This window comes from Bos taurus, chromosome Y (genome assembly GCF_002263795.3).
Source record: "Bos taurus isolate L1 Dominette 01449 registration number 42190680 breed Hereford chromosome Y, ARS-UCD2.0, whole genome shotgun sequence".
Lineage (NCBI taxonomy): Eukaryota > Metazoa > Chordata > Mammalia > Artiodactyla > Bovidae > Bos > Bos taurus.
In genome coordinates, this window is record NC_082638.1 from 2,637,595 (window position 1) to 2,654,943 (window position 17,349).

At 42.5% G+C, this 17,349-nt stretch overlaps 1 protein-coding gene across 1 annotated transcript; it reads left to right on the plus strand.

Annotated features, from left to right (window-relative positions):
- Positions 1-2,060: 2,060 nt before the first annotated feature.
- On the plus strand, positions 2,061-10,731 carry OBP (odorant-binding protein). Its single transcript, XM_002700469.7, has 7 exons — positions 2,061-2,204; positions 2,676-2,815; positions 3,675-3,745; positions 6,638-6,748; positions 7,754-7,852; positions 8,057-8,101; positions 10,524-10,731. The coding sequence occupies exons 1-6, from the start codon at positions 2,124-2,126 to the stop codon at positions 8,077-8,079; spliced, it is 525 nt and encodes a 174-aa protein (XP_002700515.4). The 5' UTR covers positions 2,061-2,123; the 3' UTR covers positions 8,080-8,101; positions 10,524-10,731.
- The last annotated feature ends 6,618 nt before the right edge of the window (positions 10,732-17,349 follow it).

A 17,349-nucleotide genomic window follows, 5' to 3' on the forward strand; every position in this document is an offset into this window, starting at 1 on the left:
AACAAAGGCCCATCTAATCAAGGCTATGGTTTTTCCAGTAGTCATGCATGGATATGAGAGTCAGACTATAAAGAAAGCTGAGTGCTGAAGAATTGATGCTTTTGAACTGTGATGTTGGAGAAGACTCTTGAGAGTCCCTTTCACTGCAAAGAGCTCCACCCAGTCCATCCTAAAGGAGATCAGTCCTGGGTGTTCATTGGAAGGACTGATGTTGAAGCTGAAACTTCAATACTTTGGCCACCTGACATGAAGAACTGACTCACTGGAAAAGACCCTGATGCTGGGAAAGATTGAAGGCTGGAGGAGACGGAGATGACAGAGGATGAGATGGTTGAATGGCATCACCAACTCAATGGACATGAGTTTGAGTAAAAACTCTGGGAGTTGGTGATGGACAGGGAGGCCTGGTGTGCTGCAGTCCATGGGGTCGCAAAGAGTCAGATGTGAATGAGCAACTGAACTAAACTGAGGTAGAGAGTGTCTCCAAGATCAGACCTTTAAAGATGGGCTTGCGGTTCTTTATTTCTACTTTAGATTCTAATAACGTTGAACCTTGGTCAGGAGTCCATGAGGAAACCTGTGTGTTCTTCGTGACCAAGGTCACACGTTTCCTTGCATTGTTTAGATAGGAGTTGTGTAATATAAGATATAAAAACAGTGACCACAGAGAAAAAGGAAAGTAAGACAAAATTAATAAACTTGGAAAGAGAGGCTTTGTAGTTCCAGAAAACTGGAGAATCGAGGAGACACCAGGAAGATGTACCAAGCATGGTTTATTATTATTTGTTGGGGGATTACAAGATTATTGTTTGAGTAAGGTGATTCTGCTTTGTTTATCAGTTTTTTACCTACATTTTTTGTCAATATTTATGAAGGAGACTTTGGATTAAAGGTCCTATGACTGCCTTTAGTTACAAACAAGCAGGTTGCTAAAACCTGCTGCAATAACCTCTTGGAGAAACTGTGTTTAATCCCCCCTTGATTGGCAGTTAGAAAGGTCTTCCTGAGATGGTATGGTCCAAGAACACACTCCCCGGTGACACGTGTTGGTAAGAATATGAAAGGAAAATGTGAGAATGTTAGAGGTGCCTAAGGAGAGATGGAAGGGTGATGATGGATAGATAAGAGGTGTTAGCTGGGATCATACTCCTGTTAAAATTATCTGAGTCAGGATGACTCTGGTGGTCCAAGGGTTAAGACTCAACACATCCGCTACATGAGGTGATGATTCCACCCCTGGTTGGGTAACTAAGATCCCTGGTTGTGGAAAAAAAAAAAAAAACAAAGTAGAGATTCTTTGGCTGTTTGAGGGACCTTGAGAGTAACTAGATGTATAGAGTTAGGAAATTTCCTTTTTTATTTTAAATTCTACAAGTTACAAGAAATACAGTCGTGCTTTTTCACTTCCTTAGAAACAACTGAGTCAATGAGTAAATGATATATCACAGATTAGATGGATAAAGGATGTCTTGAAGGGGAGAGAGGAACAGAATTGCTCACGTGCCTTTTCAGACATGAGGGTAAGGGGCATTTGGACAGAACCTCCTCTTAGCTATAAGGAGGACAGAGCCCGCTGTGGGGCAGGAAGAGGTGATCAACATTTTGTGCTGACATGTCCCTCCCCTCAGAGAAACGGGAGGTTTTCCAAAGGTCTCTTCAGAAATATTTTTTAACTTTGTTAAATCACACACTCGACTTTAGAAAATAAATTTTAGACTATCTCCTAAATGTTAAGGAAATGGCAGAGGAGTTGGAGATATGTACCTTGGACAGCTTATCCCAGCCTTATCTCAGGATACAAAGGTAAATAAATATTCCTGGCCTTGGAACATTAGAGTGCATTGTGATATCTCACTCCCTCTAAATGTTCCATGTCCAGATCCTCTTAAGCTTCTCTTAAAACAACCCTCATGATAAAGATAACACACTGATGTGACAGCAGATCCCTGCCAAACAGGATACGGAAGATGACTTCTGTGTAACCTTGGGCTTAGGAGGAACAACCATTGGTTCGTGACACGTCACACCAACAAAACGATCCTATAAAAAGTGGCACAATTCCCGTCCTCTCCAGCCACTGGGACACAGTCAGCCTCGACAGACGAAGGACCACGACAGACAAGATGAAGGTTCTGTTCCTGACTCTTCTCCTTGGTGTGGTTTGTGCCGCCCAAGAAGAGGAAGCTGAGCAAAATCTCTCAGAGGTACCAGGGAGGAGGCCTTGGGGGTGTGTGTGTGTGTGTGTGTGTGTGTGTGTGTGTCCCTTTTGTGGTTTTGATATGTGGACCCACTAACCGATCCTCCTCCCTCCGACTCAATACTGCTCCATTAACTGACTCTAGACCTGCTCCATTTCGTCTCTGTGTCATCTCTACTGTGTATTAATTGACTCTCAGGCATTTTTACTAGTCTTGTAACAGAAAAAAGTGGATCAGCAAAACAGCTGTTCATTTTGAGATCTTGTATTTGACATGAGAACTCAAGCTATCTCAGAAATGTCTCAATTCCTTCTTTTGCTCTGACTCAGTTTTGCATTATTTCATAAATCCTGCTTTGTCCAGTCAAGGTAGATAATGTGTGCTGACTTGCACTGGGGGTGGGAAACCTTTGACTCATGATGCTGGATGAAATAAAAAGACAAGAACTACATTTTCTAAGGGGGATTTTGCTTTCAGCTTTCAGGACCATGGAGAACAGTGTACATTGGATCCACCAACCCAGAGAAAATCCAGGAGAATGGACCATTCAGGACTTACTTCCGTGAACTTGTGTTTGATGATGAAAAGGGCACAGTGGACTTTTACTTTTCTGTCAAGTAAGTACAAATAACCAAGAAGGAAAACATATGTGCGAAAAATCAGACACAACTGAGCAACTATCACACACACACAAACACACTTTTGAATTTTCATATGGCTAATCTTTCTGAAATCAACCTGACTGAAGTGAGCATGTGGCTTGTTAAGTTGTTTCAGAAGTGTCTGACTCTTTGCAAACCTGTGGCCTGTAGACCACCAGGGTCCTCTGTCCATGGGGATTCTCCAGGCAAGAATGCTGGAGAGGACTGCCGTGCCCTCCTCCTGGGCATCTTGCCAATCCAGGGATTGAACCTGCATGTCTACCACTTGAACCTCCTGGGAAGCCCATGAGCAATTATTATATGCAGCTTTGTGGAAGGCGTAAGCCTTCCCCGGTGGTTCAGATGATAAAGAATTTGCCTGCAATGCAAGAGAACTGAGTTCGATCCTTGGGTCGGGAACATCCCCTTGAAAAGGAAATGGCAACCCACTCCAGTATTCTTGCCTGGAGAATCCCATGGACAGAGGAGCCTGGTGGGCTACCGTCCATGGGGTCACAAAGAGTCAGATGTGACTGAGCAACTAATTCTTTCTTTCATGGAGGGCATAGTTCAATATGTTTTGACAGGCACACATCTTTTTCGTGAACTCCACTGCACAGATATCAAATTTCTCCATCTCTGCCCAAACTCTCCTTTTCCTCAAAATTAGATGTCTACCCACTGAGCCACAAGTTAACAATGGGTCTGCTTATTGTCTCCTCTCTTAGAACTTCAGATGACAAGATTACCCTGTGGGGATAAAACAAAGAAAATTCTAAGTATATGTCTACTTTTTCCATTGCTTCAAACACCTTGTATATGTTTGCTTTTTAAGGCGGGATGGAAAATGGAAGAATGTACATGTCAAGGCTACAAAGCAAGACGATGGTACTTATGTTGCTGACTGTAAGTATGACTGCTTCACTGGTCAGAGAACATTTGGGTAGAAATCTTGGGACAATTGTCTTCCATAACCCCACACACCTGAATTCTACTCCTGCTAACAATTAGAAGGGTGAGCAGGCTCCAGTCCTTAGGATATTCAAGCACTTCACTTTGTCATGAGACAATGATTCAAACACACGGCCTGGAGGTCTCCTCCCAATCAGGAGTGTTACTGCTACTGCTAAGTCGCTTCAGTCGTGTCCGACTCTGTGACCTCATACATGGCAGCCCACCAGGCTCCGCCGTCCCTGGGATTTTCCAGGCAAGAACACTGGAGTGGGTTGCCATTTCCTTCTCCAATGCATGAAAGTGAAAAGTGAAAGTGAAGTCGCTCAGTCGTGTCCGACTGTTAGCAACCTCATGGACCGCAGCCTACCAGGCTCCTCCTTCCGTGGGATTTTCCAGGCAAGAGTGCTGGAGTGGGGTGCCATTGCCTTCTCCTCAGGAGTGTTAGCCACTGAGAATAACAGGTATAGACCTGTATTTCATATGGTTCTCAGACAGTTTACAACAGCCTTACGAACTGATGTCTCAAGGGTCTATCTTGAGTCTTCACATCAGTGTCACTTTTTTCAAACAATTTTAAACATCTTAATCCATCCAAGGTACAGAGGATGAACTTGAACCCAAGGAAATCATCTTGAGTTCAACCATAAAGGAAACTGTTGGTCAAAGCAGTAGGGATGCTGGCTAAGACTTTTAACTTCTTTATAATGGCCCCAAACTACCTTCCTAATTTTAAAAGTCTTAGTTCAGTCGCTCAGTCGTGTCCAACTCTTTGCGACCCCATGAATTGCAGCACGCCAGGCCTCCCTGTCCATCACCGACTCCCAAAGTTCACACAAACTCATGTGCATCGAGTCGGTGGTGCCCTCCAGCCATCTCATCCTCTGTCATCCCCTTCTCCTCCTGCCCCCAATCCCTCCCAACATCAGGGTCTTTTCCAATGAGTCGACTCTTCACATGAGGTGGCCAAAGTACTGGAGTTTCAGCTCAGACAGTAAACGTTCTAAGGGCTACACATTTGACTGTGATTTAAATGTAGCAGCATGTGATGACAACCCGTGTCTAAACGAAACAGTCGCACAATGCTTATACGACGAACACAAATCAGTGACATTTATGCCTGGAAAATTTCCTGAATGGCTTTTAATATTTGACAACTTTTAAATTATGTTTTTATTTTCTTACTCTGATATTATTTTTTCCTTTGGCCAAATCTCAGTGCTTCCGCTGTCTTTACTTTTTCTCCAGTTTTGCAACCCTTTTTAGCTGCAGTTTTTACAGAGCGACTAAAGAAGGGAGAAATAGGTTATAACCCCTTCTTGTAAGATCTCTTGGGGACCAGCAAGTGCTACCCCCCAACTGTGTTTTGGGGGCTGTGAGGTGTACCCACATCAAGCCTTAATGGTGACCTGACGCCCATAAGATAGGTTGGCTCTCACTGTCCCGTTGCCTTCGTTAATGTCACAGCCAGTTCAGTGATGCTGCAATGCCCACCTTGCTGAAGTCATGGTCAACCACAGGCAGTCACGGATAATCTCAGGACCTGCATCATCCAACTTAAGTTGTCCCAGCGTGACCCCAGGCTCTAGACTCATGGTAGGCTTGGGCACATTGCATGTAACATCTAGGGGCTCTGAGACTATGAAGCTGCTTCTGCTGCTATTTTTTCTCCTTCTCCATCACACTAATAATTTTCAGTGTTTCTGACACTGAACAATGCCATTGGCATGTTTCAGGTACAAAGGCGGGTAGTTTTACCTCCTGTCTTTCTTAGGGATTACTATTAGGTGTGATGGAAGCCAGGAGAGACAGAATGGATGTAGACAGTCTAGACGTGACACACAGTAGGTCAGAGCTGCTTCTTGTCCAGATACATGGGACAGAGTGGACGGGCGGGGCAGAGAGGAGGGGCAGCCCTCCAGGTGGGGACGGAGCTCGCTGCCTGCACTTCCCAGCCGGTGAACTGTCTTCACACCAATGGACATGTCATACCCCAAGCTGAGGGGCAGAGGAAGCACAGGAATTAACATCAAGTGTTCCTAAAGCTGCCTGGCACAGTGTAGGCACTCGAGAACACATGCTATTATTTTTTTCTTTCATTAACTATTTTTAAAATTTGATAATATTGCATATTAATTATTTCAATAGCAGGTCTGTCTACAAAACATCTCAAATTGTCCCAAATATTTTTTAATTTATTTTTAATTGGAGGATAATTGCTTTGCAATGTTATGTTAGTTTCTGCTGTACAATGTCAATCAGGTGTATGTGTACATAGTTCCCTTCCCCCTGGAGCCTCCCTTCCCTTCCCCCATCCCAGCCCTCAAGGTCATCACGGAGCACCGAGCTGAGCTCCCTGTGCTATCCAGTAGCTGCCCACTAGCTGTCTGTTTTACACATCGTAGTATATACATGTCCATGCTACACTCTGAAATGCTAACTTGATTTACCATTTCAGTTGATTTACCATTAAGTTGATATACCCTAAAGAAAAATCAGTTCCACGGCTGGAACAACAGAAATACAAATAATTTTGGATCTTGGATTTGATAATACACTCCTGTTTTTCTTTTTTTTTTAACTGTTGGGTTCATTAGAGCACACGTTGTAGAAGACAGCTGAGCAAGAGGGCAAAGTGTGACTGGTTAGTTGTATGAGGACGGGGGGAATAAGGAAAAGTCTCGACTGCTCTTGCTCTCCTTGCTGCCATGGCAGCTGTAGGATTCAGCCCACCCACACATCAGCACAGGATGTTCTATTGCTATTACTCTCAACTTGCCATGATGAATCTAACTGAAAATACACAAAGGTGGAGTCCTAAAAATGTGCATATTCTCTCTCTCACAGATGAGGGTCAAAATGTATTTAAAATTGTCTCTCTGTCGAGAACGCATCTGGTAGCACATAACATCAACGTGGATAAACACGGCCAGAAGACAGAATTGACCGGACTGTTTGGTATGTGTGACATCCTCCTATGCACATCAACACTGTCATGTAGAACTTCCATTATCAGCGCTCTTATCCGCAAAATCATTATGTGGTGATGGTATCTATTATGCAGCCCACGGAACCTAGATCTTTCTGTTCGTGGAGATAAGGACCCTGGAACAAAATCTACCAAGAAAGAGGAGCTCAGAGGGGTTGAGGAGATCATATCATCAGACATTTCTAAATAATTCCCGTTTGTTGAAATTAAAGATAGCCAATAAGTTTTAGTAGAAATAGTTTTTTGTTTAAATTTTTCGTTGAAGGAAAATTATTGTGTTGGTTTCTACTTTTATTTTTTTTAACACTTTAATTTCAAGATATGGCTATAAGGAAACTACTCTTATTTGTTGAGTTTATACTAGTTTCTCAATTGATTCTAAGACTTGGATCAGAAACTTTTATTTTTAACCTTTCTCCTGTGCAATTTTTCAAATGCACTGCTATTGTGAACACTGATATAAGCCCAAATACCTACATAGAAGCACTGAGACAAGTGTACATCATTGGAACAACATATGCCTAGTTAAGGAAAGGTTCTGAGCAGAATAGTGGGTTAATTAAAGGATAAATCATCTCCCATTTTCATGTGTGATGAGGTGAGTGTGTGTCTATCAGGGGAGAACTCTGTCTGCTTTTTATTTGGGTCAGAACAAGACCTCAGTGGCAGATACAGATAATTGGAAGTAGGTGAGCAAGCAGATCAATTCCATAGTGTGATGAAGTCCCCAGATCCATGAAACTCCTGTGAGTCTTTGGGGTACTCCTGCTGATGCTGAGCTGGGAGGTCTAGTTACAGAGTTGGGTGGGGATTAATTCTTAAGACAGACAGCAGACATCTGAGTCATGAAATGGTAACTGTTGGAGGCTTAATTTATATCAAGTGAAGATCTGACTTGGACACTCCATTTCTTGTTCTGCATTCAGAATGGGTTCTGAGGGGCAAAATTCTGCTTTCTATGTGGTGTTTTTCAGTTAAACTGAATGTTGAAGATGAAGACTTGGAGAAATTCTGGAAGCTGACGGAAGACAAAGGAATTGACAAGAAAAATGTTGTGAATTTCTTGGAAAATGGTAATGGAATTCTACTTTTTCCTAAGTATATCATTCACCTTATATGCAAATATACTATCAGGAAACAAATCAATTTATTTGATATCTATTTCTCCATAAATATTATTTTATATAATCTGGTACTTAAAAAAAAAGTCTTGGAAATCCTGTGGAATGGTACTAATTGGTGGATCTTTCTTTCCTGTCCCTTTGGTTTTCCTCCAGAAGACCATCCTCACCCCGAGTGACAAGGTCCAAACAAACACCACTGTAAGTGAAAACAGTCTTTTACTAATACTGTTCCATTAAATAAATCGATAAGGACACATGGTGATTTCATATCTGCCAAATTTTGTGGATAACTATTATCTTTGGCCCCACAGCTTACATTTGATCAGTAGAGAAATATCTCTGTCACAACAGGTAATTCCTCTTCTCTCGAGCCATATTAAATTGCTGTTTGGTTGGTTGATTCATCCTGAGCAGCTTTGATGAGAAAGCCTTATCCTGCAGGAATATCGCAGACCAGAGTCATCAGGGAGAAGCAGGAATGATCACGAGTTGGTGGAAGCTTAACTAGTTTTCCCCTCAATCCTGACTTTGTGGTTGTCCACATACACCCCTCCTCTAAGAGAACCAAGACTGAAGGGTGCTCATGTTGACTCAAGACAAGTGCTCAATCTCATATAATTCTGACAGAACCAGTAGAGGTCTTCCAGTCACACTGTCTGAAACATGCATTTGAATTCTATTCCCCTTCACAAGATGATTTTCTTAAAGTGAAATTTTTAAACTTTCTAACCTAAGACAGCCTAAGAAAATGACACACATCTAGGATAAAGTGTGGCTTTTAATTTTCTGTTGAGAAAGAAAAAAAAAAAATGAAAGAAAAAAAGCAAAGACAAAGACTAGCTTCCAGGCAAATATGATAAGAAAGATGTGGTACGTATATTCAATGGAATATTCAGTTCAGTAAAAGAATGAAGTAATGTCATTTGTAGCCACATGGTTGGACCTAGATATGATCAAACTGAGTGAAGTCAGAAAAGTAAAAGTGAAGTCGCTCAGTCCTGTCCGACTCTTCGAGACCCCGTGGACTATAGCCTATCAGGCTCCTCCCTCCATGGGATTCTCTAGGCAAGAGTACTGGAGTGGGTTGCCATTTCCTTCTCCAAGGGATCTTCCTGACCCAGGGATCGAACCCAGGTCTCCCACATTCCAGGCAGACGCTTTAACCTCTGAGCCACCAGGGGGGTCAGAAAGGGAAAGACAAATATCACATGATGTCACACATACGTGGAATCTAAAATATGACATATGAAAATCACTCAGTTGTGTCTGAGTCTTTGTGACCACATGGACTGTAGTCCTGAAATTCTCCAGGCCAGAATACTGGAGTGGATAGCTTTTCCCTTTTCCAGGGGATCTTCCCAAGCCAGGGATCAAACCTAGGTCTCCTGCATTTCAGGAGGATTCTTTACCAGCTGAGCCACAAGGGGAGCCCAAGAATACTGGAGTAGGTAGCCTATCCCTTCTCCAGGGGATCTTCCCAACCTAGGAATCGAACTGCAGTCTCCTGCATTGCAGGCAGACTCTTTACCAACTGAGCTGTCAGGGAAACCCAAAATATGACATGGAGGAACTTATTTAGAAAACAGAAACAGGGTCACAGCCCTAAATAACAGACTTGTGGCTGCCAAGGGTGAAAGGCTGGAGAAGAGATGGAATGAGTATTTGGAGTTAGAAGGTACAAGCTACAATATACAAGATGGATAGACCAAAAAGTCCTAAAGTATAGCACAGGGAACTATATGTAATACTCTTTAAAAACCTACATGAGAAAATAATCTGGAAAAGAATAGGTATACGTATGTACAAACTAACTGCTTCGCTGCACACATAAAACTAATGCAACATAGTTAATCAACTATACTTCAATATAAATTAAATTTTTAAAAATTATTTCTTGAAGACCCTAAAGACAAAACTTGAAGAGTTAGAAGAATGCACTCTAATCACAGAATCTGAATGTGCATTGTGAAACCATTACTCCTATAATGGATCATATAGATAGAAGGTCACCTCATATGTACATCCTGGGGAAAATTCCACATGGACCCCCACCTACATCAGAGATGTGGAGTAGTGAGTGCCACCAGGATTCTGACATTGGATCACCTCCCAGCTTCTGTACCCTGGACAACCTACTGCCTGAGGCTCACCCCATCAGCCATCACACAGTCAACTCTACTAAACTTTTCAGTTCAGTTCAGTCACTCGGTTGTGTCCAGCTCTTTGCAGACACAGAGTGTCCATGGACTGCAGCTCCCTGTCCATCACCAACTCCCAGAGGTTACTCAAACTCATGTCCATTGAGTCGGTGATGCCATCCAACCATCTCATCTTCTATTGTCCCCCTCTTCTCCTGCCTGCAATCTTTCCCAGCATCAGGGTCTTTTCCAGTGAGTCAGTTCTTTGCAGCAGGTGGCCAAAGTATTGGAGTTTCAGCTTCAGCATTAATCCTTCCAATGAATATTCAGGACTGATCTCCTTTAGGATGGGCTGGTTGGAACTCCTTGCAGTCCAAGGGACTCAAGAGTCTTCTCCAACACCACAGTTCAAAAGCATCAATTCTTCAGTGCTCAGCTTTCTTTATCAACTAAACATTTTGTCCTGTTTTATTCACCTACAGAAACAGTCATGGAGACCAGACATGTCCTCATTTCCATTGAATCAAGATCAACACAAAGACGACTTCTCTGGTTCCTGGTTAACATGATCCTTCTCTCTTCACACTCACACTCCCTTTCTTATCTCATCTCTCCTGGTCACTAATCACATCCTGTCTGGTGGTGTTTGATTTCTGAGGGTTTAAATAAATTGGTTCAATTTACAGTCAAGTTATGTGTGTTTGTACCAAAAGTCCCCGTTTTCAAACACCCAAAAATGCACATTAAATTTAACTATCCAGAAACATATGCCTTTAATAAGATAGGTGTTCCATCAGAGGCAATTCTGAGGAGGAGGATATAGAGATTCCTAGAGGTGTCCAGGGGAGAAGGACAGAAAGGACATGGGATAGGGACAGGGTTATGGATCATCTTAACTGCAGTGAGAAAGGGTAATCTGGTCAAGAAAGATGTCAAGAAAACATCGTATTCATTACATGGAAAGGAACCGTGTTCCAGTCTTTGATCTTCATAGAGAGAAAGTATAAAATGCCATGGGCCACAACGTAAGGGAAACGTATATTCTGACAACACCAACACTTCTGCAGTTGAGCTGAAGATACTTCTTAACGACTTGGACCACTAGGAACCAAAGCTGGGCAGCATGTGCACCTTGGTCAATTCGTAGCATCATGAAGTCAGGGCAGTGCTTGGAGGAACAAGATGATTGACAGCTCAGGCAGGAAGCTGTCACTGTTTACAACATCTGAAGATGTTTCTTCCAGCCTCTTATGCTTCAAAGAGGTGTTAGTAGTTTGAAGGAGGTGTTAGTAGTCTGAAGGAGAGGCCATTCCCACTGTCATGGGGAGAGCACACAGATCAGATCTCCTTGTGGTTTACAATCTACAAGATGGAATACCCTCGAGATATAGAACTTATGGGAGTTGCCTGGTGTTCCAATGGTTAAGAATCTACCTGTGGATGCAGGGACAGGGGTTCGATCCCTGATCCAGGAAGATCCCACATACCAAGGGAAAACTAAGCCAATGGAACACAGCTGCTGAGTCTGCACACTTGGAGCCCATGCTCCAAAGAGAAGGTACCACGAAGAGGAGCTTGGTCACTGCAAGTAGAGAGGAGCCCCCATTCCCTGGAGCTAGAGAAGGCCCAGGAAGCATTAAAGACCCAGCACAGCCCAAAATTAATCATTAAATCTTTTTTTTTTTTTTAAATGATGCAGATAGTGATTGCAGCCATGAAATTAAAAGACGCTTACTCCTTGGAAGAAAAGTTATGACCAACCTAGACAGCATATTAAAAAGCAGAGACATTAGTTTGTCAACAAAGGTCCGTCTAGTCAAGGCTATGATTTTTCCAGTGGTAGTGTATGGATGTGAGAGTTGGAGTATAAAGAAAGCTGAGCACCCAAGAATTGATGCTTTTGAACTGTGGTGTTGGAGAAGACTCTTGAGAATCCCTTGGACTGCAAGGAGATCCAACCAGTCCATCCTAAGGGAGATCAGTCCTGGGTGTTCATTGGAAGGACTGATGATGAAGCTGAAGCTCCAATACTTTGGCCACCTGATGAGAAGAGATGACTCATTGGAAAAGACCCTGATGCTGGGAAAGATTGAGGGCAAGAGGAGAAGGGGAAGACAGAAGATGAGATGGTTGGATGGCATCACTGACTCAATGGACATGAGTTTGGATGGACTCCAGGAGTTGGTGATGGACAGGGAGGCCTCGTGTTCTGTGGTTCATGGTGTCACAGAGTCAGACACAACTGAGCGACTGAACTGAACTGCCATGGAATATTTCCATGGTGAGTATTTTTACCCATAAAAGCGGTATGTGCTGACAATATCCATTATGCAGTGTACAAGGCCTATCTATTTATGTTCACTGAGTCAAATCCTGGAAATTAATCTACCAAGAATGAGTAGCTCAGGGTGGAGAGCAGAGGCAGTATCAGATCATCAAACATTTCAAAATAATTCCCACTTGTTGGCATTAAAAAATGAAATTTTACTAGAAGAGATTTTTTTTTCCCATTTTTTATCATGCCAACAAATTTCAAGCCACGGTTGAGGCTGTCCTTAACTAGCTCATTTTATACAGTTGTAAAGTGCATTCTAACCCTTGGGACAGAAACTTTTATAATGAATCTTCATCCTATTCAACTATTCAAATGCACTGTTTTTAGGAACACTGACATCACCCCAAATACCCACATAGACGCACTGACAGGTATGTGTACCCCTGGAACAACACATGTCTGTTTCAGAAAAGGTATTGGTTAGAACAGTGGGTTAATTGAAGACTAAACCATCTCCCATTACTATGTGTGATGAGGTGAGTTGTATCTGTCAGGGGAAACCCTGTTCCCTACTTATTAGGGTCAGAACAAGACCTGAGTGGCAGGTACAGATACTAGGAAGTTGGTCAAGGAGCAGGTTGGTTCCATACTAAATTCATGGAGCTCCTGCAAGTCTTTGGGGTCCTGCTAAGGACACTTGTTTGGTCTAGTTACAGAGTTGCACGAAATTAATGGTTAAGACACAGACATCTGACTCATGGGAATTGGTTGCTGTTTGAGGCTTAATTTATAAGAAGTGAAGATCTGAATTTCACACTCAACTTCTTGTTCTGTATTCAGAAATTTCTCTGGGTTCTCAGAGGCAAAAATTCTCCTTTCTTCATGGTATTTTTCAGTGAAAGAAAGTGATATTGAAGATGAAGCCTTGGAGAAGTTCAAGGAGTTTACAATAAAGAGAGGGATTAAAGAAGAAAATATTGTGCATATCAAAAAAAAGTGGTAAGGGAATTATACTTTTTCCTAACTATATCATTTATTTAGCATGTAAATATGCTATCAAGATACAGTTGAATTTATTTAACTTCTTTCTCCATGAATAAACTTTTATATAATCCCCAACTTATAAAAAGAGAAAAACACTGGAAATATTGGAGAATGGTTGTAAAGAATGAATCTGTTATTTCCTCCCCTGGATAACTGTCCTCCCAGTAAGAAGAAAAAGCCTTCACAATAACTTCAGTGTAAATGAATATTTGTGTGTTTGTGCACAGTTGCCTCTGACTTTTTGCAACCCCATGGACTGTAGCCTGCCAGTCTCCTGAACATGGGATTATCCAGGCAAGAAAACTGGAGTGAGCTGCCATTCCCTTCTCTAGGGGATCTTCCTCATCCAGGGATTGAACCTGGGTCTCCTGCATTGCATGCTATACTGTACCATCAAATATATCAATAAGGACACACGGTGGATTTCATATATGCTAAATTTTTCAGGTAGCATTTTTTTTGTCCCAATAACTTACTTTCTATCACTAGAGAAATTTCTCTGTCTCCACAGGTAACATCTCTTCTTTTGAGTCATATTAAATAGCCAGTTGGTTGGCTGATTAATACTGAGCAGGTTCAGTGAGAAAACCTTAGCCTGCAGGAATCGTGCAGACCAGAGTCATCAGAGAGAAGCAGGAATCCCCATAAGCTAGTGGAAACTTGTGTTCCCATCAGTCCTGACCTCACATTTGTCCACACACATCCCTCCTCCAGGAGAACTGGGATTAAAGAGAACTCATATTTCCTTCAAATCCACTATTTAATCTCACATAATTCTGACAGAACCAGTAAAGGCCTTTACCACATGGTCTGAAACATGCATTTATAGTCCCCCTCAGGGCTGCTGTCTATGGGGTTGCACAGAGTCGGACATGACTGAAGTGACTTAGCAGCAGCAGGAGGTTTTTGTTCTAGTGTGATCTTTAAACTTTCTAAGCTATAAGGCAGCCTCAGAAAATGACACTGATCTAAGCTAAAGTGTGGCTTTTATTTTTCTGTTGAGATAAATGGAAGAAATAAAGCAAATAAAAACACTATCTTCTAGGTGTATATGGTAAAAAGAAAAGCTGTAATACATAGGTACAATGGAATGCTCTTCATCCATAAGAAAGAATAAAATAGTACTACTTGAAGCAATATGGATGAACTTAGAGATGATCGTACTAAGTACCTGAATATTGAATGCTAGTTGCTCAGTTGTATCCAATTCTTTGCTACCCCATGCAGTGGAGCCCACCAGGCCCCTCTGTCCATAAGATTCTCCAGGCAAGAATACTGGAGTGGGTTGCCATTTCCTTCTCTAAGAGATCTTCCTGACCCAGAGATAGAACCCAGGTCACCCACATTGCAGACAGATTCTTTACCATCTGAGCGACCAGGTAGCCCATACTAAGTAATGTAAGTCAGAGAAAGAAAGATAAGTAGCATATGATATCATTTATGTGTGGATTCTAAAATACAACACAGATGAATTTATCTGCAAAACACAGACTCACAGACATAGACAACTTGCTTGTGGTTCCTAAGCGGCAGGGAGAGAAGGATTGGGAGTTTCAGATTCACAGAGATAAGAACTATTGCATACAGGATGGATAGACAAAAAAGACCTACTGTAGAGTACAGGGAACTGTATTCATTGTCCTGGGATAAACCATAATGGAAAACAATATGCAAAATAATATATGTGTGTGTGTGTGTACTCACACATATGTACATGTGTGTGTGAATAACTTTCCTGTAGAGAAGAAAGTAAAACAGTATTGTTAATCAACTACAATTCAACATAAAATAAGAAAATGATTCTTGAAGCCCCCAAAGACAAAACATGTGGAATCAGACGTGCTTACTCCAATCACAGAGTCTGTAAACCATCTTAATTTGAACCATACCCATGAATGTGCATTTTGAAATCATTAGTCTTAGATTGCTTCCAGTACATAAAAGGTCCCACCATATATACATCCTGGGAAAAATTCCACAGGGACTCCAACATCACAGAGATGTGGAGTACTGAGGTCCACCAGGATTCTGACATTGGATCAGCTACCAGCTCCTGTACCCTGGACAGCCTACTGCCTGAGGCTCACCCCTGTCAGCCGTCACAGAGTTGACTCTACTAAACCTCTGGTTCTGTTCTACTCACCTACAGAAAGAGTGCCTGAGACCAGACCCATCCTTGTCTCCATGGAATCAAGATCAACAACACGAAGATGACTTTCCTGGTCCCTGAGTAACACGATCCTTCACTCTTCACACACACTCCCTCTCCCATCTCGTCTCTACTGGTCAGTTAATCATGTCCTGCTTGGTGGTATTTGATTTCTGAGGGTATAAATAAACTGATTTAATACCATCCCTGCACATGTGTGTGTGTGCAAAAGTCACTTGATCTAAAACACACAAATATATGCATAAAATTTAACTATCCAGAAACATATGCCTTTAAGAGGATAGATGGGTTTCCCTGGTAGCTCAGTTGGTACAGAATCTGCCTGTGGTGCAGGAGATGTGGGTTCGATCCCTGGGTTGGGAAGTTCCCCTGGAGAAGGGAATGGCAACCCACTCCAGTATTCTTGCCTGGAGAATTCCATGGACAGAGGACTGTGATGGGATACAGTCCATGGGGTTGCAAACACTTGGACATGACTGAGCAACAACACTTTCACTTTCAGGAGAGATATTCATCAAAGACAACTCTGAGGAGGATTAACTAGAGATGTCCTAGAGGTATCCATGGGAGAAGGAGAAGAAAACTAATCCATCATTGGACAGGGGACAGGGTTATGGATGCTCTTACTGTACTAGGAGGAGGCAGGCTGGTCAAGAAAGATGTCCCCAGAAAGCATCTTACTCGTGTTAGGAAAAGAAACTCGTGTTCAGATTTACTAAGATGTACTCACAGAAAGTGTCAGAGGACATTTGTCATAATTGAGGGGAAGGCAATGGCACCCCACTCCAGTACTCTTGCCTGGAAAATCCCATGGATGGAGGAGCCTGGAAGGCTGAAGTCCATGGGGTCGCTGAGGGTCGGACACAACTGAGCGACTTCACTTTCACTTTTCACTTTCACACATTGGAGAAGGAAATGGCATCCCACTCCAGTGTTCTTGCCTGGAGAATCCCAGGGACAGGGGAGCCTGGTGGGCTACCGTCTATGGGGTCGCACAGAGTCTCGGACATGACAAGTGATGTAGCAGTAGCAGCAGCAGCCTCTTCTAACAGCACCAACATTTCTGCAATTGAGCTGAAGGACTCATAATTCTTAACGACTGCAACAGAAGGAATCAAAGATGGGGCAGCAGCTGACACTTAGGAGCAAAATGATGCAGCTGTAACTGATCCACATTCATAGGACGTAAAGAAGATCTTCCAGCCACTTATGGTTCAAAGAGCTGCAGACACTAGCATTTCCAGGGACTGAACATTCCCGTGACAGTGGGCAGAGCACACTGACCGAGGTATTTAGAATCCAAAAGATCTAGCGAGCACTCAAGATACAGAACTTATGGGGCTTCCCTGGTGGTCCAGTGGTAAGGAATCCACCTGCTTTGCAGGGGCCTCACATTCCATCCCTGATCCCGGAAGATCCCACATGCCATGGAAAACTAAACCCATGTGTGACAACTACAGAAATGCGTGTGCCCAGGGCCTGTGCTCCCCAAGTAGAGAAGCCACCTCAAAGAGAAGCCTGCATACTGTAATTAGAGAGTAGCCCCTGTTCGCCGCAACTAGAGAAAGCCAGTGCAGCAACTAAGATTCAGAGCAGTCAAAAATAACAAACAACTATGTTTTTCTCAAAAACATAAAGATATAGACCTTGTTTAAAAGTTTGGACAAAAGTTTAAAGATCTGCTCCAAGTCCTAGGTAAATAATACTAGACCTAGTGATATGTAACAGAATAAATGATTTCCTTCCTACATAGTCATGACCTCCAAATCGGATACAACTGGTCATTGTCAAAGGTACCAGGAATGAATGTTTCCATGGC